This window comes from Melozone crissalis, unplaced genomic scaffold, assembly GCF_028551555.1.
Source record: "Melozone crissalis strain CALT ecotype California unplaced genomic scaffold, PUWL_Pcris_2 ptg000018l_1, whole genome shotgun sequence".
Taxonomy (NCBI): domain Eukaryota; kingdom Metazoa; phylum Chordata; class Aves; order Passeriformes; family Passerellidae; genus Melozone; species Melozone crissalis.
In genome coordinates this window covers 17,865,947-17,890,582 of record NW_026535796.1, presented here as the reverse complement: position 1 = coordinate 17,890,582, position 24,636 = coordinate 17,865,947, and the positions used below count along the sequence as shown (strand labels likewise).

Below are 24,636 nucleotides of genomic sequence, written 5' to 3'. Positions count from 1 at the left end.
CAGGAGATGAGGAGTTGTGCCTCTGCCTGTTTCCGTGTCATCAGCTAGCAGGAGGAGAGGAGTGCTTTTTGTGACACAGATAATTAAGAATCAAAACCAGTACCCACCGAAATTGGCTGCAGCCACGAACGCGGAGCAGCTCTGCTGCCGTGTCTGTTTCCTCTGGGTCAGCAGTTAAACTGCTCTGCCGGAGCCGCGAGCTGGGCGCGCTGCTTCGGTCCTCCAGGCCGCCTGCTTTCTCTCCTCTCTCTTATTAAGTGGTCTTAAGACATGCCCAGCAGGACGGTGTTTTCCCTCCCTCCTTTGCTGTGGTGACTGCCCCTGCGGTGTCTGGAGGGACCTCTGGGGAGCCCTTGCTGTGTCGTTTGCAGCTCCAACAGCAGCTTGAGGCGGTTCCTGTCTCTTCTTCACTCTGAGCTTGCTTCCCCCAGTGTTTACGTGTGGGTGAGTCTGCCAAACGCACGCTTCTCACACCCCAGAGCTCTCGTAGAGAGAAAGTGGGCTTGTCTCTTTTATTTCCTTTCAGTTTTGACCAGCTGGTACGATGATTTATCCCCAAAATTAATAGTAGGCTTGGTTTGAGAGTAGGAATTTCTGGTCTCCCACAGTGTTGATGAAGAGTAGGGGAAGGTGTGTAGAGGGAAGGAATAACAAGCAGGTGGCACACGTGGGGACACAGGCTGAGTGCTTCTAATACACAAGGCAAAACAAATGTGAGGCTCTGGGTTCTGAGGTGCTAACAACAGCCAAATGACTGGATTATTTAAAGTACTTTATTTTCTGGTTCACATTATCCTGAAAAATGTTTCAGTGTTTCCACACTGCTTGTGATCATTCCCCCTCCTCTGTCTTACAAATGGCTGTAATTTATTATTGGGATCCCGTTTGTCTGTATGACCGATTTCCAGGAAAGAGTTGAATGTGCCTGTATCTGTATCTGGTGGTGGTGATGCCATGAGTGATGTCTCCTGGCCCAGAGCTGCTCAGTGTGGCTGGGGGAGGTGCCGTGGCAAGGGAAAGCACTGAATAATTTAGCAGTTGCAGCTGCATCCAGCAGTTCTCTCAAATGTCACATGCTTTGTTGTTTTCTTGTTAATTTTTTTATGGCTGTACATTTACACTATTTGGTTTTTGGAAAAAACCCTCTGGTGCCTGCATTATGGGAACTGTGGTGTACTGCTCAAATTCCCAGCAGAGGGCTGGGAATGGAAGCATCTTGTGGGTGCTGGGGTCTGGGCTGCGCCAGAAGCAGCACCAGCGTTTCTCAGCTCAAAGCTCCCACCAAAAGCACTTCTGGTTTGGAAAAGAATGTGATGCTGTAGTGGTTGCAGGTGGTGTGAGGCTAATTGGGCTCGGGGGCATTGTGTAGGCTTTGGTTTGCCCTTCCTTCCTCCCACTCTTTCTCCTTGCAAAATATTTAAGTGCAGATTTGAGGATCAGCGAAAAGCTGATGACGTAGAGAAAACGAGAAGGCTCTTGTATTTGGTGATGGTGATGTTTCACAAGGGGGGCAAAAAAGGACAGACTTCAAAAGAGTTGGCCTTGTGTTAGTGTTCTCTCGTGCAAATCTCTGGAGATGATCTCTTTTGAATAAGAGGTGAATTTAAATTCAAACAGTGTAGAGCGGGAGAACTGGCCAGATTGGGAGAGGGTTTTTATGCCACAATTTATTCTCTGATTCTATAGAGAGTGGTGCCCTGCACAATGATCCTGCCCAGGAAGGATCGTGAGAGAGATGTTTCATACAGTAAAGGAGGGGAGGAGAATAAGGTCTTTAACGTAAATTGAAGCGTGTGAAATGTCCTGTGGCTGAGGCTTAAATCTGTCATCTCCTTCCTGTTAGGAAGCAGAGTGCTATAAAAGAGTGTGCTTTTCCTGCATTAGGTTACTGTTGATGGTTTTCCCCAAGAGTGTAATGGAATAAAATGGATAGCAGTATTTGCATACTGTTCTTCCTCACATGCTTATCTCTTGTTGCTCATTCAAGCCCCGGTCATGATTTTTCTTCATGGCTTTCAGGCACTACCGGTGGGTGCAGTTGTGGCTCTGTGGGGCAGGTGCTGCTGGAACCTCTCCTTTGCCTTTGCTGCTGCCTGCAAGTTCCTGTTAGGATTGTGTGTTTGTGTTAGCACACTGTGCATGTTCTTTCTGTGCCTGCACTGCGTGTTTGTGGAAGCATCCTGTGGGTGCCTGGGTAAGCGGATTTTGTCAGCTGTGGTTGGTAACTCAGCTTTCTGTGGGCAAGAACGCCTCCTGATACGTGTAGTACTCATGGCTATGGCAAGCTCACGAACTGGGGGGTGTTTAGCATGCTGCAGATACTGTGCTGTCTCCTGGCCTGGGGCCTGCAGGTGCCAGGAGGGCTCTGTTTCAGCGCTGACCCCAGGCAGTCCTTGTGTCTGGGTGAAGCTTGCTGGTAGTGTGGGCAGTGCTGGGAGCTTTGCTGGTGGAGCAGAGGGGGTGGAGCGCTGCAGCTGCTCTATAAATATACCCGACAGGCTGAAATCTAGGGACTAAAAGATTGGGTTGCTATGGTGATTGATCTGAATCAGATTACCTGTGGGGCTGTTCTCATAGTGTGTGCATGTGTGGTGACTGTGTGATCTTGCATGTACAGCAGGCTGCTTTAGCCAAGCTTTTGGCTGAAGCAGGGAGGAAAGAGGAAGCAACACTGAAGGGCTGACATATGGCAAGGACAGGCAAATCTGTCACTATAGCAACCAGGAACCTGAATCAGTCCAGCTTCACTCCGTGATACTGCAGAAAGGTTCCCATCTGTGTGCCATGATACTTCTGTTTGTGGAGCAATTCTGGTAATTTTCAGTCTATCTGTCAGCACCCCTGCCCATGCTACTTCCATTTTGCTCTTGACAACTAATGTGGAAGCTAAAGATGCTTGACTGTGTCAGTTCTGTTTTCAGAAGGCAAAGAGATAATATTACTTAGTAGAAAAGGAAGAAATATTTTATTTATTATAATTATTGAGAAGGCCTTCAAAATAAGTCTTCTTGTATTGCCAAAACCTGTTTTCCCCATTCATTCTTTAATTTTCTTTTATCTGGTTTGTTCTGTCCTTTCCCTCAAGATTTATTGATAGATGAAAAGTGGAAATAGTTGGGGTGCATCTGCTGTTTTACCTGTAAGCAACTCTTAGTGATTGAAGTGATGCATGTGCTCCAGGGCAGATGCTTTTAGAATTTGCCTGCAGTCCTGTTCTCTACTGGGTGATTTCTTATGTTTGGAGCTATCCCCATGGCATTTTGCAGAATCACACCTATGTTATAGGTTAGCCATGCTAGATAAATATGTCACTGTCTGTTTAGGTATGCTTGCAATTCTTTGAAAATGCTTTTTTTTTTTTTTTTTTTTTTTTTTCCTCCAGAGTGCAAGTATCTTCTTAGGAGTCACAGTTTTGGCATGCACTGCTGCCTTGCCAAGGTGCATGGTAACAACACACAAAGCAGCTGCACCAGTATAGCAAGTCCATCAGGTCAGATTTTAGAAATTGTTCCATGTTCTGTCAGATTCTGGAGAAAGGGAAGTGTTCTCATCTCTGCTGTTGTCTGTTTCTTGTGTTAGCAGAAACACTGTAGTATGAATACTGCCTGTCTGCTTTTTTAAAAGTTTAGTACAAGCAAAAATAGCATGTGCTATACCAGAGATAATGTCTGGCATCATTTGAAACACACTTGGAAGAAGTAGTAACCAAAATTTCAGTGGTAAAGATTCCATAAAGATTATTAAAATGTGTAAAGACATAGCTACCATGAACAGTTCATACTGGGCTTCAAACCATGTTGTTTCCAGTTCAGCAGTGAGTGGAGTTCCTGCCCACAGAGGTGAGGTTGGCTGGTCCTGAGGTACTCACACCTATTTCTCATAGCTTAGCAGATAGGTTAAGGTGTGTGATGTGAGAAAAAGAAACATAAATCAGTCTAAAGGTGGGCATTGAAACTCCTGGCCCTATCTGTGTTTGTTTCAGTGCTCAGTTTAGTTCAATTGGTGAGCCTGGAGTTCACAGAAAACAATGCACTAAGGTCAGCATAGTGCCTATTAGAGCTGAACTCAGTACAGACTGTCTTGGCTGAGAGTAAATAGAAATTCAGGATGTTCCAAGGAAACGAAAAATTTAGTTCTTTTTGGGCGTGACTAGAAATCTGGTTTTTCACAAGGTGAAATTCCAGCTAACCGTAATTTATGTGGCTTCTGTCCTATAATTTGTTCTGTGTCCTTCACAGTTTCCTCTTTTTTCTCTTACAAATTAATGTCCCATGTATGCTCATTATTCAGTCAGTGTGCAAATTGAATTGTATGACTCTGATTTATATTCTAAAGGTATCGTGCACTGGTGAACTGTGCAGTATGATCCTTTTACCAGGTAAAAACTGGAGGTAATGAAAGGAGAAGCCTTTCTGGTCCCATCTTAAAGCATGGAAGAATTGTAAGGAAAGCAGGGCTTAGCACCTTCCTGTTGGAAGTTAATCTGTTTTCTTCATACCATTTTTGCAAGCAGTGATGTAAATACCTGCCAGGCATCATGCAGGTCAGTGTAAGCCTGCCCCATCAAAGCTGGGAGCCTCTGTGTGAGGAAAACAACTGCAGGTGAGTGTGGTGAGTTGTCCTTGGCTGGATGCCACTTGTCCACCAAGCCACTCTATCACACCCCTGCTCAGCAGAACAGGGGGAAGAAAATAAGATGGAAAAAACCTTGTGGGCAAAAGTAAAGGCAGTTTAATAAAGCAAAGATTGCATTCATGGAAGCAAAGAAGCCCAAGAAATTTTATTATCCACTTTTCAGAAGCAAGTGCTGTCCAGCCATTTCCTGGGAAGCAGAGCTTCAGTAGGCTTAGTGGTTACTCCAGATTATAAATGTTTTAAATAATGGATTCTCTGCCCTTCTCCTCTCTCTTAGGTTTTCCCTGAGCAGATGTGATATGGGATATCCTTCTGGTCAGTTGGGGTCAGCAGTCCTGGCTATGTCCCCTCCCAAGACTTTGCATACTCCCCAGCACTGCTGGGGGGAAGATGTTGGGGAGGCAGCCTTGATGCTGTGCCAGCACTGCTCAGCCATAGGCAAAACACAGATTGTTGTCAGCATCCTTCCAGTTACCAGTGCACAGCCCATCACTGGGAGGGCTGCTGAGGGGAAAATGACCTCCATCTCAGCCAGACCCCATACAGTGACACTGGCTGAGTTAACAGTTTGTTGTATCAAAGTTATTCTTAGGCTAAATTGCTTTGTTCCTCTAGATTTGTGTCTCTAATAAGAAGACTCCTAAGAAAGATTGAGGGCTCCAAGGGGTAGATGAAATAGGATAACTGCACAACTCATTAGTTCCAACTCAACTTGCCACTAATGCAGGGCATGGCTCTGACACAGTTTAGATGACTCTAAATTGGTAGAAAGTCTGCTGTGGTTCTTTCATGCTGCCCTATCCTTTGTGTGCTGTGGTGCTTTTCATGAGTGTGTGTGTTTGTTTATATAGGCTTTTATTTCTGGGAGGACTTTAAATTGCAGAATACCATGCAGATTGTCCTCTAAGAAGTTGTGCTGCAACCTAAAATGTGGGTGTTTGGGGAATTTTTAAATGCAGAGTAATGCCAATAATAGAAGTGTTTGTGTTTTTGCACACTTTTTTCATGTCATGGTTACTGGTAAGCCGTGGTTTTGTGCTGGTTCTTGCTTTTTGTCCTTGTGCCTAGGCTGCAGTGCCAGCTTTTACTGGTGAGTATTGCTGACAGCTGCTACAGTGGGTGGGTAGTGTTAGTTCTCACCAACCCGTTCACCATCCATATAAGTGCTTATTTCAGTTTTGGTGTTGTCTGAGACATGATCTGTTGGTGCAGTATTTTTCTGTGGTGGGCCTTCCCTTCTCTGTTTTTCTTGTTTTCTAGAGATGAAATAATGGGAAGTCTCTTCTCAAGTGCTGCTTGAAGATTCAGCCTTCAAAAGGCTGGTTCCAATATGTTTGCAAAGAGAAAAGACACTGCACAAGACCTTTTCAGAGAAAGCAATGTAAAGTTAAAGCAGTTTGAGAGAGAGAAGAGGTTTTGACATATCAGCCATCTTAGAGTCAAGATAATTTCTTGGTTCAGGTTCAAATTCCAACATGAAAGAGGAAAAATGAAGTATCTCTTGGTTGTTTGATCTATTTCTGTCCTAGTGTACTTAGTCTCTAAAATCTAGGAGGATGATTGGAAGGATGATAGGAAATCTCTTAGAAAGGAACTGCTTTACCTCTGTATTGCCTGTAGAGGTGCTGTCTGTGGTTCTGTGATCACCTGTGTTCAGTCAAGTCTTCCAGATTCCCTCAACTGCTTTCTCCTACCTTTTCTTTGTGCCTGCACAAGCATTTGTGGGGTCACTTGGTGAACGAAGTAAAAAAAACCAAACAACTTTCTAAAAACAAAAGCAGGGAGGGAGAAGAAGGGGGGCTGTTAGGTTTAGTCTGTATCAGTTCCACAGCCTGTTTTGCCCTGTAGCTGCACACACTCTTCTGCCAGCACAGGGAACAGAACGATACTGGCCTGAAAGGAAGCTTTTGCCAGATAGGAGGGGAGGCAGGGCTGGGATGCCTGTTTGTGTTGCCTTATACAGATCATCATCTGTGGTGTCTGATTCCAAGCAGGAGTAGGAAGACGAGTTCCAACAAATGCTGGTGCAATACTCTTCTAAGTGCTGTCATCAGCCATTGCTAGATCTCTGAAGAAGCCAGAGATTGAATAGAGGAAGGCAAAAAACCCGCACTTGGTTCTAATTCTTCTACCTCTTGCTCCAATCCAACAATAAATCATCTTCCCAAAAAAGCCTTTGTCCTCTTATGTCTGACTGTAACTGTTGTGTTGTTAAGTATAGCAAATCAATAAAGGTGGCTCTGGAAGCCCTGGCACATCTGCATCAGTCTGGTCTCCCTGGTACTTGTGTTTAAATAGAAAGTGGAAATCGGAAAGTGCTCAGATCTTTTTTTAAAAAATGGACAGAAACTTCAGTGTTTGATGTCAGTGGGTTGTAGCTTCAACCATTCCAGGGCTATTGTAAGCCTTGCATATTTTCCTTGTACTTGTCTGCTCAGATATTCTTGAAATTTCATGATTTCTAAGACCTTCATAATGCATACCTTGCTAACTTCTTTGCAGAGCTGTGGGACATGTGTAGGGAATTGCAGTCATAAGACAAATGCAGTGTGTTTTTTCCACCTTCACTGAGGGGTTGGGTGGCCTCTGTTTTTGAGGAAAAACATCTTTGATTACCACTAAGTAGCAGAATTTCCTCAAAGTCGTACTTCTAGGTATGCCCTGTCTGTGACTGAGCAGTTTGTTCTTTAAAGAGTTCTGGGGAAAGCCTTTGGAAAGAAAACAGATCAAGTAGTTCTTCAAAATGGAGACAAAAAGGACCACTTGATATCCCAACTTCATATTGTTCCTCTTAAGTTTTTCTGTGCCAAGATATTCGCAGAATATCAAGGATCAAGAGCCTTTCCAGGACAGATTCTACAGTGTTTTCAATAATGTCATTAAAATGTAGAAACGGAAACTTTGCTTCCTGTGTCTGTATTTTCTCTGTTGTTCAGAGAAGATAATTTACAACAATATTGCTGCTCAGAGAAGATAATTCATACTGCTGTTACTTAGGACTCTATGGTAACTGTAGTTGAGGATCTACTAAAAACATGCCACAGTTTCACAAAATGTGGGATTTTTTATGTGTGAGACTTTAAGTTTCTTTCAGTTTATTACTCCTTTAATATTAGCTACTGACTAGTATGATTTTCCTTTTTTATAAATTGCATATGTTCTTTTTTGTTCTTACTGTTGTAATGTTTTTGTATTCTTACTGCTGTTTGGAGGGCTAATGAATAAAATTTCCCTACTGTGTATGTGATAGGTTTACATCCTGCCTTAGGATGTAAACATGAACTGAAATGGAAACCTTATTCTGAATATGTCCCAGAAAGCAATCAATTAAGTTTTTAATGTAAAATAGCTCTTATTAAAAAATCTATTGGAATACTTAGTAAACTTCTAGAATACTCTGAGCATCTCTGATTTTTTGAGTTTCTGAGACCTTTCAATTTCATGAAGTTTCTGTTTTCAGGTTGGTTTCAAACACTGTAGGGAACACTGTAATGTGGAACTGTACTCCTTTTTAAAACTTTTTTTTTTTCTCCCTGTTCTTTCCTGAATTCTGTGAACTAGGAATGGTGGGATTGGAAAGAATTATTTTCTGGATATCTATTAAGCATAATTATTGACAAGTAGTAATGCTGCACTATAATCTCAGTTTTAGCAAGAAGATGTTTCTATCATAAAGTACTCAGAGAAATTTGCTACAGGAGGCATGGGTATCAGGAGTAAGGAGTGAAGTTAAACAAGATAAATGGAGCTGAATGAAGTAAGCGAAAAACCCAGTATGCTTTACAAGATGCACTTTTGCTATTGTAAACTGCAATTCTGTAGAACTGCAGTTCTATATCTGGACAGAAAAGGTGTTAGAGATCACAGACTTTGGGAATTGTGGAGATCATTCCTGCTGACAGCCATTTGCAGGTTTGGGATGGTGGGATGCATTTTATCAAATTGGATTTCTGGTGTTATGCCTTCTTTAGTTGTTCTGTTTATCCCACAGCTAAAGCACAGGTTGTGGTTTTTTTTCCTTCAGTCTTGCCAGTTGAAGCTCCTTTCCCAAGCACTCTTAAGATCTTATGGATTTGCCCAAGCAACGCACAAACCATGTAATGAGTAGCTCCTTGGCAGTGGTAGGCAGCTTTGTTGGTCTGTGTTCTCCCTTAGAACAGAATCATAGCATCATTTACCTTGGAAAAGACCTCTAAGATGATTGACTCCAACCATTAATTCTTGAGATACTCTTGTACTTTTTTGTGTGTTTTTCATCTCTCTGCTTTTGTGAGCATATGGCTGTGTTTTTATACTCACGAAGACCGAGATTGTGGATGACCATGACTGCACCGAACGTGGAGGCTTTTTGGCAATATAATTAAGTCATGAAGTTGCTTGTATGTCTTGGGTATTCCTGTTTGTGCTTTTGACGCTCTTGCTTTTCTTGGTTCTAGATTGGACTTGGCAGGCTGTTCCAAGCAGATTCTGTTCCCCAAGGCAGCGATCACGGCTGATGGGATAGCTGACCACTGGATCAATGAACAGGAATTCCTTGAGATGACATAGGGAGGGGCATCGAGCACAATGGTGCAGAAAAAGAAAATCTGCTCTCGGCTACTTGACTATCTTGTGATCATTGGAGCCAGGTAATGTGAAACAGTCTCAGCAGAGCTTTTGCTTGGGCAGTAGAGTGGGGATAAATAGCCTTGCATCCACTGATGAAACCTTCCTGATGCTCAGGAATTGCTGTCTGAAATGTGTGCAGAATGCTCCCCTAAGGGGAGCACCTACTTGAGCCAGGGCACTTCTTGAAAGACATTAGTGAAGTCAGAATTTTTTAACTTGTGGTCTTTAGACTTCTTTTCAAGGGTCTGCAGAGGGTGACTAAGAAAAGCTAATTTAACTATCACTCTCTGGTAGTCTTTGTGTCTGAACTTTGCTTCTACTGGCATCAGGACAGAGGGATTCACAAATTGAAAACACTGAAAGCTAAAGACTAGTAAAATACAAGTTTTCTACTACTTTTATTACTAGCAATGTGCTAGTAGTAGAATAATACTACTTTTCTAGCTTTTGAAATGTAGTCTATAAACTCAGTTAAAAAAAAAATATGAAACTTGCTTTACTTGGCTGTTTTTCCCTGTAATACTTATTTATCCTCACAGGAATGACATGAATGCTTTCTTGTTTTAAAGTCTTATTAATAGATAAAATGTTATGCATATTTACTTAAAGCACATATGAAATGCAGGGTTGATGTGTTCTGTTTGTCAAACATAGAGATACTCAATGAATGTTATTTTTTCCTTATTCAAAGTTTATGCAGCAGCCTTCTGCAAATTCTATGTAATGGATGTATCCTAAAGTCTGTTTTGCTTTCATTTCTAAATATCAGTGGTTCATGTGCATCAGCCTGTTGCTGTACCTCTTGCTTTCTTTTCAGAATACTTTGAATGTAATGTTTTAATAGGCTGAGTGGAGGAAATTACATAATCCTGACTAATAGTTATTTTATTTTTGCATTTTACAGACCGAATACTATAATGGTTGAATACTTCTGTCTGTAGAAAAGCAACCAAATTTTCTATATGTCACCAGCTAGGAAGAGGAGGGAGAAATGTTAGCTGCCTCCTCCAGTGAAGCTTATAGTGTCTGATGTTCTCACTTAGAAATTTGCTACTATCACTTCTGGACTCCTACAGTTCTCTTGCTTTTTGCCAGCCCATGCTGTTAGGCTGCTGCTGCTGTCTTGTTTGGCACTTTGGCAAATGCTTGTGATGAAAGATGGAGCTGACTGAAACAGCCTCTCCTACAAAGCCCTTAGGAACTCATGTGGCCTTTACTGTTACATCTTGTTATCCACTGTGCACAAACAACAATACTTTTTGGAACTGTTGGGTTCAAACTTTCCCAATGTCTGAGAAAACTCTGTCCTTGTAGCTAATATTACATCAAAGGCACAAAGTGGTGATACATGCACTCGTACTTTGTTGATGTCATTTTTTGGACCATTTGCTGCCAAATAGACTCTCTAAATAGTAGCAGCATTATTTGACATTTCTTTTTCAGCAGATGATGCATTAGTTGTGTCCATTAACATATAAAAGTATTTTAGTGTTTCTCTTTTTTTCATACAGTATTTCAGTATCTAACTTTACAGGCAGTATAAATCTTGTTACCAGTTTTATTATGAAAGCATATTTACTTGTTTTAAATAAAACATAGTTTGGAAGAGTTAGTCAGCAGAGCTATTTACACCAGTGATTTTCTTTTGTAAATTGTGAGCATTCTATTACTACTTGTTTAAATTTTTTCACATCTCTTACATGAGAAAAGCAAGTGTCATTTGTATTTTGAAATAGGCAAAGGCATAATATCTTGAAAGGATCTAGTGGAAAATTAGGAAACAACAGTTTTGCCTTTCTGTCTTCATGTTTCTGTGGTGATTTGCAGTCCAAAGATTAGTGAGTCACAGTGGTAAATCGCTGTGCATATTACCATGCAGTTTTTATATAAATTACACTTTAAATCCCACTCTGAAAATCAAACGCATATGTTTGTGTGGTTGCTAGAACTTTTAATGAAAGTGGTTTTAGGATGAGGTCCCTATCCCTCCACTGTTGATCTGAGTTCTTTCCTTGTAAATTCTTGCTTTCTCAGTTAGGAATTGATACTGATTTCTCATTTAATTTTTCATCTTGTTCATAATGGCTGAAATCTAGGAGCTTTTCCTCTGACTGTGTATTTGTGAAGGGACAATGTGTTTCCTACTGAAATGTTGCCCCGAGACCTGTGCAGTTCAATTAATTTTGAAAATCAAAGTCAGAGCAACATGACAATGCAGTGTTCTCCTGGGAACAACATATTCTGGAAGGCCTTTTCCTAATCAGATTTGAACTGGCTCCTTGCTAATGACTGTATGGACTTAAACTTCTTTACTGAACCTTTCTGCCTTGTGCTAGTGAGGAGCTTTGCGGCTCATGACTGAGAAGCTACTTTCCATGGACAGTAGGGAAGAGAGGGAACAAAGATGAAGCTGAGTCCACAGGCTCTTGGCACATTAGTAGGAAGTTTGCAAAAATATTTGTTACTGGTCAGCTATGTATGTGTTTTTTTGTTTGCTCCTTTTGTAGGCACCCGAGCAGCGACAGCGTCGCTCAGACTCCTGAGCTGCTGCGGCGTTACCCTCTGGAGGACCACGCAGACTTTCCCCTCCCGCCCGACGTTGTGTTCTTCTGCCAGCCTGAAGGATGCCTGAGCGTGCGGCAGAGGCGCATGAGCTTCCGCGATGACACGTCCTTCGTGTTCACCCTCACGGACAAGGACACGGGCGTCACCCGCTATGGCATCTGCGTCAACTTCTACCGCTCCTTCCAGAAGCGAGTCCCCAAGGAGAAGGGAGAGGGCGCGGGGGGACATCGAGCTCGAGAGGGACAGAAGGTCCCTAAAGCTGGGGATGCGTCAGCGCCCCAGGAGGAAGCGGGCACCGAGAGTTCAGAGAGCGGCTCTTCGCTGCAGGCCCCCAGCGCGGAGTCTACCCCTGACGTGAACCGATCCCCGCGCAGCAAGCGCCTGGCCAAAGGCAGCCATCGCTCTCGGAACAGCACTCTGACTTCTCTGTGCATCCTTAGCCATTATCCCTTCTTTTCCACCTTCCGGGAGTGTCTGTACACCCTCAAGAGACTCGTGGACTGCTGTAGTGAGAGACTATTGGGCAAGAAGTTGGGGATTCCGCGTGGGGTGCAGAGGTATGTTGAGAGGGAAGAACTTTTTCCTCCTACCGTTTGTGTTCAGTGCTGCAATTTATTTGCGCAGTAAATTGTGGCTGGAGATGTGGTTGCAGAAGCAGCTAAACACCAAGGGTTGGCCTTTTTCACTGTTTTAACCCAGGTTCACGGCAGGAAAAGGAAATGTTTATAACAATTTTTTTAAAACTTCTCTCTCTGATTCTGTAATCTGGTATGATTTTAATTTTTGATGCACCTAAGGAGGCACTACCCTTCTGACGACTGAAGCTGAGTGCTTATGCTGCTACTCTTGCTTTGGCAGTTAAGCTCTGTGGCAGTGTATGTCAGGACTGATTCTCTGGGAAATTAGAAGCAGCCAAGAAATAACAGAGAGAATTTCTTCTTGGGGCAGGAGGGAAATTATGAAAATGTGCTTAACAAGCTTATGAAACAGTCTGAACTTCAGCGTAGGAGAGAAAAGACTAGAGAAGCAGGATCAGCTGAAATAGGTCAAAGTACAATATTTGAAGGAGAGTGGGAGGAGAGGTAGAAAACGAAGTAGTTGTCTAGGAAACATGGGAATGGTTGTTGGTAACAGTAAATTGACAGGAACGTTGTGTATGTTTAATGTCATGTAGGAATCGTAACATATTTGCTGTTGTAGTGTTGAGTATGTAACAGAAGCTGTTGCACTGCAGGGTATGGAAGGGACAATTCTTTATGTATTTCAGCCAAGGATGTGTATCTGTGCTACTGTGCCTGACAGCTCAGTTCCAGGATGGTGTTTTCCTTTCCAATGTGCTAACTGAATAGAAAAAGTATGAAATTAATCTCTGGAGAAGCAGGGGATTATCTTCAACAGTTTGAGAGACAGGACTGTGAGATAGTACATAATGTGAGTTAAGTAGCTTGGTACACTCAAAATTAAACTTGTCAAAAGCAAAAAATGACAGGATTATAATTATTATAATTTTTATCTTTATAAGCTCTTTACATTTTATATTAAATGGAAAATGAGTCCCATTTATAGAGCAGTGGCCTACTTCTTGGGCTACTGCCCTGGAATAGTTCTAGGAGACTGTTCTGGGCTAGTATGACTGCATTAGCAGATTTAGCACTTGAATCCACTGATGGAGAATAAATTATTTTGTCAGAGCAAAACTTCCCCCCAATGGAAGTAAGTGTTAAGGAATGCTATTTTGTGACTTGTTTAGCCTGATAATTATTGAGGAAAAAACACCCCACTGAATTTCATGATTTTCCGCAATTTGGTGTTTGAATGACGTGAGGTATTTGAAAATTTTGCTCTTATTTGGCATAATTCTTAAAGAGAGTAATTAAGTCATAGATGAGGATAGCAAGAGACAGAATACTGAGCATACATCTCTGGGAAAAGTAAAGCAGCGGGTTTGGATTACCATGTGGTTTTCTAGTGGTGACCTGGAAAAGTAGAATAGTTTTGAAGTGGTGGCAGAATAAAGGTGAAACTGAACCCTTACAGCTGGCAAAAGTGGAGCACACCTCTTAGCAGCCTAATGTCTTATACATGACAAGTAGATGGAGGAAGAGTGGAGGATGAGAAGCATCACAGTTCCTGAGAGGTGTATCATGGACTCAGTGTAATCTCAAATTGCCCTTATTTTGAGCCATCCAAATTTCTCTAATTATTCTGTCTTTGTGAAGCCTCCCGTGTTATAATCTTTTTTCCTTTTCATTATTTTTTTTAAAGTTGTGAACTGTAAGATAGAACCTCCAATTTGAACCCATAGCTTTCTTGGGGATCTGTTCCAGTAACTTAAGATATTTATCAGGCTGCAGTTATTTGGAGAATGAATACATTCTCACTGTGCTACAGGGTAAAGGGCTGAAGTGGACAAGACTCTGCATCCCTTGTCAGACCCAGTTTTGAGTAGTGAAGCTCTGAAGGCCATGAGCAATGCTGTCCATGCTTTTTGGCCAGCCTGTGAGCTGCAGGCTTGCAGATTGCCAGCTTAGGGTGTGGAGAACTTGCTGCTTGTTTTGCTAAGGTACCTAAATGTTTTCTACGCAGCTTTCAGAGATTTAACTGAAATAAATCAATTTTTCCCATGGGTTATTCAGCTCTTAAGAATGATACATTGCAATTTAGAACAGAATGATGAAGGGTATTTTATCATGCTAAAACATGTGGGAGATCTTGGATGTGGCATATTTTTATTATCTCAGGTTTAATTCCTATTCTTGCAAAGGTTTGTAGACTGCTAGAAGCAGAGTCCTGCAGTCAGTGTGCTACAGTTCTGGATGAGATAGGAGAGTATCCTGTGTGCCTGCTGAATTTCAGGCATGAGGGTGATGAGAGTTCTTCAGAGATCTGGACCTGACTGAATCCTTTAAACGCGTGAATGAAGTCTGAAGTGACATCCTTGTGTTGATTCCTGCCACAGAAAGATTTATTCTTCCTCACATTGTGGGTTGTGTCAGTATGAATGCCTACCTTCCATTCCTTTGTGTGATCAAAGGTTTGTTAGTTGCCTCTTTTAATCCTTGGTGGATCTCCCCTTTCTCTGGAAGAATCTTGCAGAATGGCTGTCAGGTGAAGTTCTTGGAGCGTTAACCTTGGCGTTCTCCCTGTGCAGGGACACGATGTGGCGGATTTTCACAGGTTCCCTGCTGGTGGAGGAGAAGTCCAGCGCCTTGCTTCACGACCTGCGGGAGATTGAGGCTTGGATATACCGCCTGCTGCGCTCCCCCATGCCCGTTGCTGGCCAGAAGCGGGTGGACGTGGAAGTCTTGCCACACGAGCTGCAGCCAGCTTTGACCTTTGCTCTTCCTGATCCATCCCGCTTCACTTTGGTGGATTTTCCATTGCATCTGCCTTTGGAGTTATTGGGAGTGGATGCCTGCCTGCAGGTGCTGACATGCATCCTTCTGGAGCACAAGGTAAGAAGGGAAGATCATTGATCTTTGATAAGTACGTAGGAAGTTCTGCCCTCTTCAAAACCAGGGTAGGCTGGATGTGTAGAACAGCTGTCTCTCTTCACTGTCTGGAGTGAATTTTGTCTGTGGAGGATGAGGGGAATAAATAGCTCCTTCTGAGGTTCCTGTTTTGAAAAGTTCTGTTCCCACTCATAAAAACATCCAAAGCTTGTTTTCAGACAGATTAGTGGAGGGTTACCAGTTCACAGCCACTGAATTTCAGTCTGTGGAGATCCCAAAATCTGTGATCTTTGTATACACCTGAGGGGAGTATTAGAAGTGAATGGTTGCTGCAGTGCTAAGGGGAGTTTCTTTGGTTGCAGGTTGTACTGCAGTCCCGAGATTATAATGCACTTTCAATGTCTGTGATGGCCTTTGTGGCCATGATCTACCCACTGGAGTACATGTTCCCAGTGATCCCTCTGCTTCCCACCTGCATGGCCTCTGCAGAACAGGTATATATTTTTCCTTTATTGGTCTTTCACAAAAGATGTTTCTGTGATGTCTAAAATTCAGATGGTTGTAGTCCTTTTTTCATTCACCATCTTTTCAGAGATTGTATCCAAGTCTGCCTTGCAAAGAACATTGCTTGAGTGTGGCTATTTAAATCATAGGTAACACCATTTATGTAGGATATCTTCAGAGCACACTCAGTGAATAAAATGATTCAAAGCAGTAATTCACAAAAAATGAACTGAACAACCATAGATCAACAATATTGTTATGATATTTACTCCCTTACCCCTCTAAACTGAGTATTAAAATTTGTTGAGGAGGGTCCAGAGTAATATTTAAGGATGCTTGAGGGCTCTTTAATTCAGAGTTCAGAAGCTATTGCCTGCAATCTCAGAAATATGAAGTGTTGTTTAGCTTCACCTGGGAGCCTGGGTTTTGCCAATAGTCAGTTCTTTGCAGGAGCTCATTATTCTACTTGGAAAGATAGAATTCAAGCCATCTTACTACTTCAGTGCTATCATGCAACTGATGCTGTAGATTTGTTCTTGTGCCACTCCTTGGAGGGGACCAACAGTTCTAGATTAAAAGAATAAATTAGCCTCCCAAGCCACTGGTCTCAAACTGCTATGTGCCTACTTGATTTAAACGTTTTTCCTCTGTTTATTGCCTTGCCAGAAGCAACCTGAATTTGCCCATAAGTTTTCCACATACATTTGAAAAAATGTGTATATCTTGTACTTCTTAGAGATGTTATTATTTTGAAACCAAATGACCACTATGAGCATAAGGGTAAAGTCCTTGTATGAGCCTATTTACAGCGGCACAGACTCAGTTTGAGCTGAGAATATATTCATCCATGACTTCCTGATTTTCAACTTAGGCTCTTACTCTGAACATTTTTCTTTTTTGGACCATGATAGACACAGCAAGGTGTTTGTAAAGAGCTGTATAGCCATGTACATTATGTCCTGGGTGGCAGTGGGACATGAAACATGGGAGATGGAAATGCATTTTCTCCTGATGAAAATTGAGGCTTTCTGAGTAGGAGCTTTTATTCTTTTTTTTTTTTCCTTTTTCTTTCTTTTTTTAATGCTTCCATTGTATGGTATTAATTACTTATTTATCAATGCATTTTCTGTTGTCTACTCTGCTATAAACATACTGTAGTCAATAAATAAATATTTGGGAAGAACATGGTGATGTCAAATGCAGATCTTGTCCTTAGTAAAGTCTGTCTTTCTCAGTTGCTTCTAGCCCCTACACCTTATATCATTGGTGTTCCAGCAAGTTTCTTCCTTTACAAACTGGATTTTAAAATGCCTGATGATGTATGGCTTATTGACCTGGATACCAATAGGGTAAGTGGCACACATAAAAAGTTATGGCTTTGTTTCCAGGAGCTGTGTACTGTCACCAGTGTACCCTCTGAGAATTCAGTAACGCCTGGCCTCAGTCTGCCTTTGGCACTCCCATCTTAAACTTTAGGATTCCATTCCTTGCTGTGTCTCAAGGTCCCCATCCATGTCTTTTGCATTAGGCATCCTTTTTCAGTAATTGACCTGGCTATATCATTAGTAGGTGAATCCCCAAGCATATGATAGAACTTTCTTCTTGACTAATTGTCAGACTGGCTTATAGCCCTACTTAAGAAACCCAATCTGTTAAGAACCTTCCCACAGGCTGTCACGGTTCAAGTGGGGCTATGTATCTCACTTTCTACAAGGGTATGAGCAAGGCTAATTTAAGGAGAATGTGAATAACATCATCAAATTGATGTAAAGTGTGGGTTGATTCAAATTTCTTGTTTTTGTGGTAAATGATAAAGTAACTTCATCGTTTATTATATTGTAAACAATAACAACCTTAAAGAAGTGAAGAGCAGGTGTCTGTCTCAGTCTGTGAAGTGTTTTATTTCTTATTCTACTTTTGTGTCTTTTATTCCTCAGTGTCTGGAGTGCTGGAGATTCTGGGGGTTCTGTTTTGGAAATTACTACAACTGGGGAATTTTTAGTCTGTTGTTGTGCTTAATTCCAGGTGATTATTCCCACAAATGCAGAATCTTTGCCAGCACTGCCAGAACCTGAAGCTTCAGAGCTGAAAAAGCATCTGAAACAGGTAATATGCACTTTGGGGAAAGGATTCAGATGCAGCAGAATGTAGCATTTGTCATGTTGCCCAGTCTTCTGCTGGAGTTAATAAGAATGCAAGTCAGTGAATGAAAAGCTGAAATGTCCCTGTACACAACAGGTGGTTTCTTAATTGTTGTTCAAGGCCAACTTGTTTCCAGTCGATGCAGAAAGTTCCAGATCCCTCCTTTACGTTTGCCATGTGGGCTTTAAACTCTGACTTTGATCCATCAAGCTATGATCATCTTTGTTTCCCCTCCATTCACAGATCTGTGTGTGAAGTGTCAGTCTCTCCTCTCAGGTCCTGCTAAGCCATTAATCAGCTTGGGTCATCCTGGCTGATCGTGCCAAGCAGGTTTTATCTCTTTATTTCTGTTTTCCTTATGCACGCTGCATGCAGTATCTGAAGGTAAAGTGTGCTACTAATGTGATGAGGTTTGCTCTTTCTCTTTCCTCATAGACCAGGAGAGCAAAGTGTCTAACCTCTCTGATATCCCTGTACCTGCTGTCAGCACAGATGGAAGTGATGTATTGCCTGGAGTTTTGTTAGATCAACCTCCCCCCACTGCTGCCTCACCCCCTTGCAATTTCAGGCACTATTTAGTAAAACTTCCTCACTAGTGCAAAGGTAAACTCAAGTATCAGAAGAACAGATTGCAATTTTTTTGAAGATATATTTAAAATTCTCAGTGTTCACCCAGATTCAGCTTACATTCCCTGCATATTCCTATGGACATTGTTATTAAGGTTTTGTCATTGGCAAAGGAGTGCTGCTGGTACAAAGCAGACAAATTGTGGCCCACATTGTTAAGGTTAACACTTCTGTGTGCCTTTGGTTCTTAGAGTCTATAAATGAATTCCAGGATATCTGCTTTTAAACTGCTGTAGAAAGTTCTTAGCTGCATCATTAAGGACAACAGGCTTGCCTGTTTCAAAGTGGCCAGATATGAATGTTTGTGGGTGGGGCAGTTATACCTCTTTCCCAAGATGTGTCTATTTTGTGGTCCGTTTCGTTTTCCTCTCATTTGTGATATTTGGTAGTAATAGATATTTTTTTTCCTTCCATCTGTTTCTCTGTGGTCATGTGTTCGTCTTGGCTCTGATGGGCTGCTGTGGTGTTATCATATGATCTTCCATCTTGCCTCCAGTGTCTGGTTAGCATGACTGCAATCACTCAGAAACAGCTGCTCACTCCTGACAACAAGGTTCTTTATTTTATTCTTTTCCCCTCAATTTTCCATTTTACCCTTTTCCTTTGGAGTTTTTTTTGTTTGTTTGTTTCTTTGTTTTGGTTTTATATATTTATTTATTTTTAAAGTGAAAAGATGAAGCCTCAGTGGCAAATGGGAAAAATGAGGAAGATTTAGGATAGGTCTGGGTGTCCAGAACTGATTCTCCATTTGTGCTGCTCCTTGAAGATTTTCTGAGGGTTGAAGTGGTATCTTTATGGACAGATGAAGGCTTCATTCCAGTGGAAAGTGGAGGTTTTCAGGGATAAAGCAGGTGTTTGTGTAGAGGTGTCTCCACATTTTCCTGGAATATCAAATTACTGGTTGAATAGCCACCTTTAAGGGCAAGTTTCAAGGCCTCTAATTCCCAAGATGTATTCAAATTACACATGGAAATAACTCTACAAGCAGTAGAGTTAAGCAGTGCCATATTACTAGTAGTCCAGTTAGAACTATCTGCTTTCATGTCATGAATGATCTAGCAAAGTTGAATTCTGTGCTACTCCTTGACTGGCTCCAGGACTGTTCCAGCATTGAGGAGATCATTTTGACAATCAGCACAAAGGAGGGGCTGGAGATGCTTGTTGACTCAGCGTGGAGGTGGTTTAAGAGGAATTAATGGAGCATGCATAATTGTTGCAATTGCCTAGAGGGCAGGGTAGCTCTGATCATTTGTTCCTTAAATAACTGTTCTTGCTGAATGTGTGCATAATGTCCTTCAATAGGCCCTGGCCAGCATGAGCCTGAATACTCAGCCAATTCTTAATCTAGAGAAGTTTCATGAGGGGCAGGAGGTGCCTCTGCTGCTGGGAAGACCACAGAATGATTTGCAGTCTACTCCCTCCACAGAATTCAACCCTTTGATCTATGGAAATGACGTGGACTCTGTTGATGTGGCTACCAGGTGAGGCTTAACAGGAAGGTGCAGAGTCTTCATAAAAGTTTGCACTTGAGGGCAGCACAAACATTTCCGTGGATGAAACAGTATCTGTCAGGTACTATTGCAGATTCTCCTTGACATGCTGTGGGGAAAAAGAGCAGTAATTACAGTCTTTATCTCACACAGTTATGTTCATGCAGGTAATAGATATATCTTGAGGTGAGGGTGTTTTGCTTCTTGCATTTTCCTATAGATCATCCACTTTACCTGGATTTGTCGCTCTGATATTGTATCCTCAGCTTAAATCACAAACCTTAACTACAGGAAAAAAAACCTGGGGACTTAGTTGTTACCTCAGCTAGTAGAAACAAGAATGATATCCTTCACTGAGTGTTTGTGTTAAGATGGTGAATTAGAACAGAGTGGTTTTGGTTTGTATGGATTTTTCTTTTATTTTTTGTAAGACAGCTGTTTTCTAAGAAGAGTTAGGTTATCATTCTTCAAAGGTTTGAAACATTGTCTGTGGCATACCTTTTAAGGGCTCTCTTTATTCTTTTTTCGTTCTGCTCTGTGTTTTTATCTAATGTATTGTTCTGTGTTTCTTTTTAGGGTTGCTATGGTGAGATTCTTCAACTCACCAAATGTTTTGCAAGGTTTCCAAATGCATACTCGCACTCTTCGCCTCTTCCCACGACCAGTGGTAGCCTTCCAGGCAAATTCTTTTCTTGCCTCTAGGCCCAAGCAAACACCTTTTGCAGATAAGCTTTCCAGAACCCAGGCAGTAGAATATTTTGGAGAATGGTCGCTCAACCCTACTAATTATGCTTTCCAAAGAATTCATAACAGTAAGTGTTGGTCTTGCCTTTCCTGCACTTGGATGTAATGCAGGAGCTTAAAAACCAGACATTCTAGGGAAGGATTTAATTTTATACCATATTAGTCCTGCTGGGGGGGAGGGTGGGGGGCAAGAATCTAGTTCAAGGAATATTTTTCTCTTTTTATGTATGGCCTCATGTGTTTCTCCCAGGTTAGCCCTGCTATTGGTGAGCTGCTCCTCCAATTAATTTTACCTCTTGTTTGATTATGGAAAAGTCTTGTAGGCTTCTTAAAGACTTCCCCTTTGTGCAAGACTTAGTAAAGGCTAGTGTCACTGTGAATGAAGCCTTTGACACCAGTAAATGAGTTTGGTTAATGCTCTCCTTGGTTTTTTGTGCAGACATGTTTGACCCAGCCCTAATTGGTGACAAACCCAAGTGGTATGCTCACCAGCTGCAGCCCATCCACTATCGAGTCTATGACAGCAATTCACAGCTGGCTGAAGCCCTGAATGTCCCAGCAGAGAAGGAAACAGATTCTGATGCCACTGATGACAGGTTAGTGGGGAACATGCCCATAGTCACATGAGAGTTATTTCAGATTGCTGGACCTGTCTTACTTCTCATTTGCAGCCTTTTCCTGTAGTCTGCCAGGCTGTTGTTTCATTTCTTGTCTGGGCAGAGTACTGATGCTGCTCAGTAAATTTTCTCACTGCTCTGTTATCACAGCAAACCTCTTAATGCTTTGCTTGTGTATTCATTTAATGTGATTCTCCATACTTATTTTCCTGTTTTCTTTTGCCACCTGTATGCAACTTGACATTTGTCATTTCCTCACACCCTAATTGTCTTTTCTTCCATGCTGTTCTTTCTCAGTTCTTCCATGCTGTTATTTTTGTTGCAGTATTGCAAATACTCCCACCCATCCTACAACTCTTTTAAATCTCTGTTCCCAATCCATAATTATGCAAAGCTTGTTAGTACTACCCACTGCCTGTGACCACATTGTGTGTTTAGTAAAGTGAAAGGAAAGTTTATATAGTAGTTTTAGGCCATATTTCATGGAGTTTTGTGTCTAGTTTTATTCCCTTTCATTCCTTCCTGGTTTGTGAGATCTTTCAGCCTTGGACTTGCACGTATTTTGCATTCTACACAGCACCAATGGTCCTAACAGAATGGAATTTATCACTAGTGTAAAAAGGAAATGCTTTTACTTGTGATTTCCAGTCCCCCTGAATTTGTCCTACATAAACACACATGTTTTGTGAATTAATATACTATTCTCTACTCACTTATGTTTAGCCTCGTAACTTTACTAGGAGATTTTAAATGTCTTCCCGTAACCTTTCACATACCTAAAAGTTATGGTTTTTGCTCTTACCTTTTATGAAGTTGGCCTGTGAAATTTGTTGGTAGCTACTATAAGATGAGATTTTTGGGAGGTCCATGAAAACAGTGCTGATTCAGATCTTTAAGGCATCAGAGCCTGCTGTTGCTTTGATGAGCCTGCTGTTGCTTGGGTGCTGCCACTCATCTCTCTCTCGTGGCAGTGGCAGTGACAGCGTTGATTACGACGATTCGAGTTCCTCCTACTCCTCCCTTGGTGACTTTGTCAGTGAGATGATGAAATGTGACATTAATGGTGATACCCCAAGTGAGTAACTTTTGCTTTTGCTTTCACAAGGTCCATATAGGTTCCCTTTCCTAATTCATCTGAAGCACTTTGGGAAAATGGCCTCCCCTAAATCCCTGAATCAGAACGAAGTATTGTCCCATTGTGGTCTTGCTCTGAGGTAAAAGTGTGTGGGTAGACTAAGAAAGGACATTTCTCCTGCTTACAACCAGCTTCCTCCAAACAACACTGTGAAGAGGAAGAACAGAAATTTTGTGCTGCTGAACAAAACTGCTTCACTAGATCTGGAAACAACCTGCTGCAGCCAGTAAATACTGTGCAATATGGACAGCAGAGTCTCTGAGACAGTGAGCTCTCACCTGTCCCTGCATATTGGTTCTCAGTGCTAGCTTTAAAGTATTGCTCTGTCCTAGTGGGGACAGAAAAATGCATTCTCTGTGGCTTATATGGAAGCTGCATAAACACTTACTTTGTTCAGTATACTAAATCTAGAAGTCCCAAAACATTTCCTGTGTCCCAAGGACAAGAGGTAATAATCATAAGCTGCAACAAAGAAACTCTATTTGGATGTAAAGAAAAGAATTTAATGTTTATTGTAGTTGAATAGGTTCCCAGGATTACTGTAGAATGTCAAGCCTTGAGAACTTTGAAAACTCAGTGGGACAAAGCCCTGAGCAACCGGCTTTAATTTTGAAAGTGCTCCTGCTTTGAGGAGAGAATTGGAATGGATGACCTCCAAAAGTCCTTTACAACCTAAATTTTTATGCAAGTTGATCCTGTTGAGCAGTCCTCATGTTCTAGGAATATTTAGTTAGATGGGCAAACAGCTGAGGAAGGCAGTTTTGTTTAATGAATGATGATGTGTTTGCAGATGTTGACCCCCTGACTCATGCAGCCCTTGGTGATGCTAGTGAAGTGGAATTTGATGATTTTCAAGAATATTCAGGGGATCCTGATGAACAAACCATGGACAGTGAGAACTCCCAAGAGAATAACCAGCCTCGTTCAAGTTCCAGTACTACAGCCAGTAGCAGCCCCAGCACTGTCATCCATGGAGTGAATCATGTGTGTACTGAGATGAGTTCAGCCTCAAGATCAGCATATTAGGATATAAAGAATGGGAGAATGCACATGGTTCTTTCTGAGAAGGGCAAAAGCTAATAGGACTGTGACACCATGCACAGATTTAATTGCATGCACACCCTGGATTTTCTGAGCAAGGTGGAGTTTGCTGGTATCCTCTTATGCTGGGATAGACCATTCCTGTACAAAAAGTTCCAGTGCATTGAAAAATGCATTAGCAGAGAGAAATGGTCCAGGTTGGGACTGCAGGAATTACTTTTACAGAGTCTGGAAAGACCTGATATCTTTAAGGGAACAGGTAGTGGGGTGGGGAAACTCAAGAATTTGTGGTTTTTTAAGAAGAATGGGAACATGGTAATGGAAAGCCATTATCCTGAGCTAACACTTACTAGTCACAGCTGTTTTAAAGGGAAGTAAGTCCCTAGAACAATGCACAAATACTGCAGTGTGTATGAAATCCTAGTGTAGAGACACAGATAGTGAGGATGTGGTGGGGGCCCCATAGCAAGCAGCAAGGACTGTGCAGATTTCCCAGTTTGAAATAATTGTTCTTGTCCTGCCCTTCAGTTGTATGTAACGCAAATTAGCGAACAGATCAATGATTTGACTGGTCCACAGGAGGCAGCAGACTCAGCAGAAATAGAAGAGAAGTTGGCTGCTGGATTTTCAAACCATCTCTCTTCCTTGCCACTGCAACCAAGCTTTCCCAAGATAAGCTTGGATCGTCGTGAGAGTGACATCGCAGCTGGCAGCGTGAGCTCCTCAGAAGGGGTGGTGAGGAAGCGAGAGTATGACAATCCATACTTTGAACCACAGTATGGTTTTCCTACGGAGGATGAAGATGATGAGCAGGAAGAGAGCTATACCCCAAGATTTAACCAAAACCTCAATGGAAGCAGGCGAGTCCTCCTTGTCTCCTGCCCTTCTGTACAGTACTTCTGGGGTTTCTGTCTGCTTCATGTAGTTTAACATTCATGCACTCAAATGTCTTTGGCTATTGAGATTTATTATTGATCACTTTCATTTAATATTGAAATGCTGTCAACCCTTCTGGTTTGAATAAAAGCATTTTCTTAGTCCTCAGTTCCTTACTTTTATGTAAGCAGTAGAAGCTG

At 41.9% G+C, this 24,636-nt stretch overlaps 1 protein-coding gene across 16 annotated transcripts in view; it reads left to right on the top strand.

Annotated features, from left to right (window-relative positions):
• MADD (MAP kinase activating death domain) overlaps positions 1 to 24,636 on the top strand; it is a 68,385-nt gene that overhangs the window by 4,525 nt on the left and 39,224 nt on the right. For 8 of the 16 annotated variants that reach the window (XM_054275796.1, XM_054275793.1, XM_054275792.1 and 5 more), the window contains exons 2-13: positions 9,072 to 9,263; positions 11,751 to 12,365; positions 14,960 to 15,263; positions 15,623 to 15,754; positions 17,000 to 17,113; positions 17,790 to 17,870; positions 19,836 to 20,014; positions 20,600 to 20,835; positions 21,207 to 21,363; positions 22,353 to 22,459; positions 23,310 to 23,503; positions 24,089 to 24,420. In XM_054275796.1, the coding sequence (XP_054131771.1) occupies positions 9,202 to 9,263; positions 11,751 to 12,365; positions 14,960 to 15,263; positions 15,623 to 15,754; positions 17,000 to 17,113; positions 17,790 to 17,870; positions 19,836 to 20,014; positions 20,600 to 20,835; positions 21,207 to 21,363; positions 22,353 to 22,459; positions 23,310 to 23,503; positions 24,089 to 24,420 (2,513 nt within the window). In that variant the 5' untranslated portion in view covers positions 9,072 to 9,201. Of the gene's footprint in view, positions 1 to 3,389; positions 3,491 to 9,071; positions 9,264 to 11,750; positions 12,366 to 14,959; positions 15,264 to 15,622; positions 15,755 to 16,999; positions 17,114 to 17,789; positions 17,871 to 19,835; positions 20,015 to 20,599; positions 20,836 to 21,206; positions 21,364 to 22,352; positions 22,460 to 23,309; positions 23,504 to 24,088; positions 24,421 to 24,636 lie in introns of those variants that run through there. The other 8 variants (XM_054275798.1, XM_054275795.1, XM_054275794.1 and 5 more) reach the window with 4 other exon arrangements.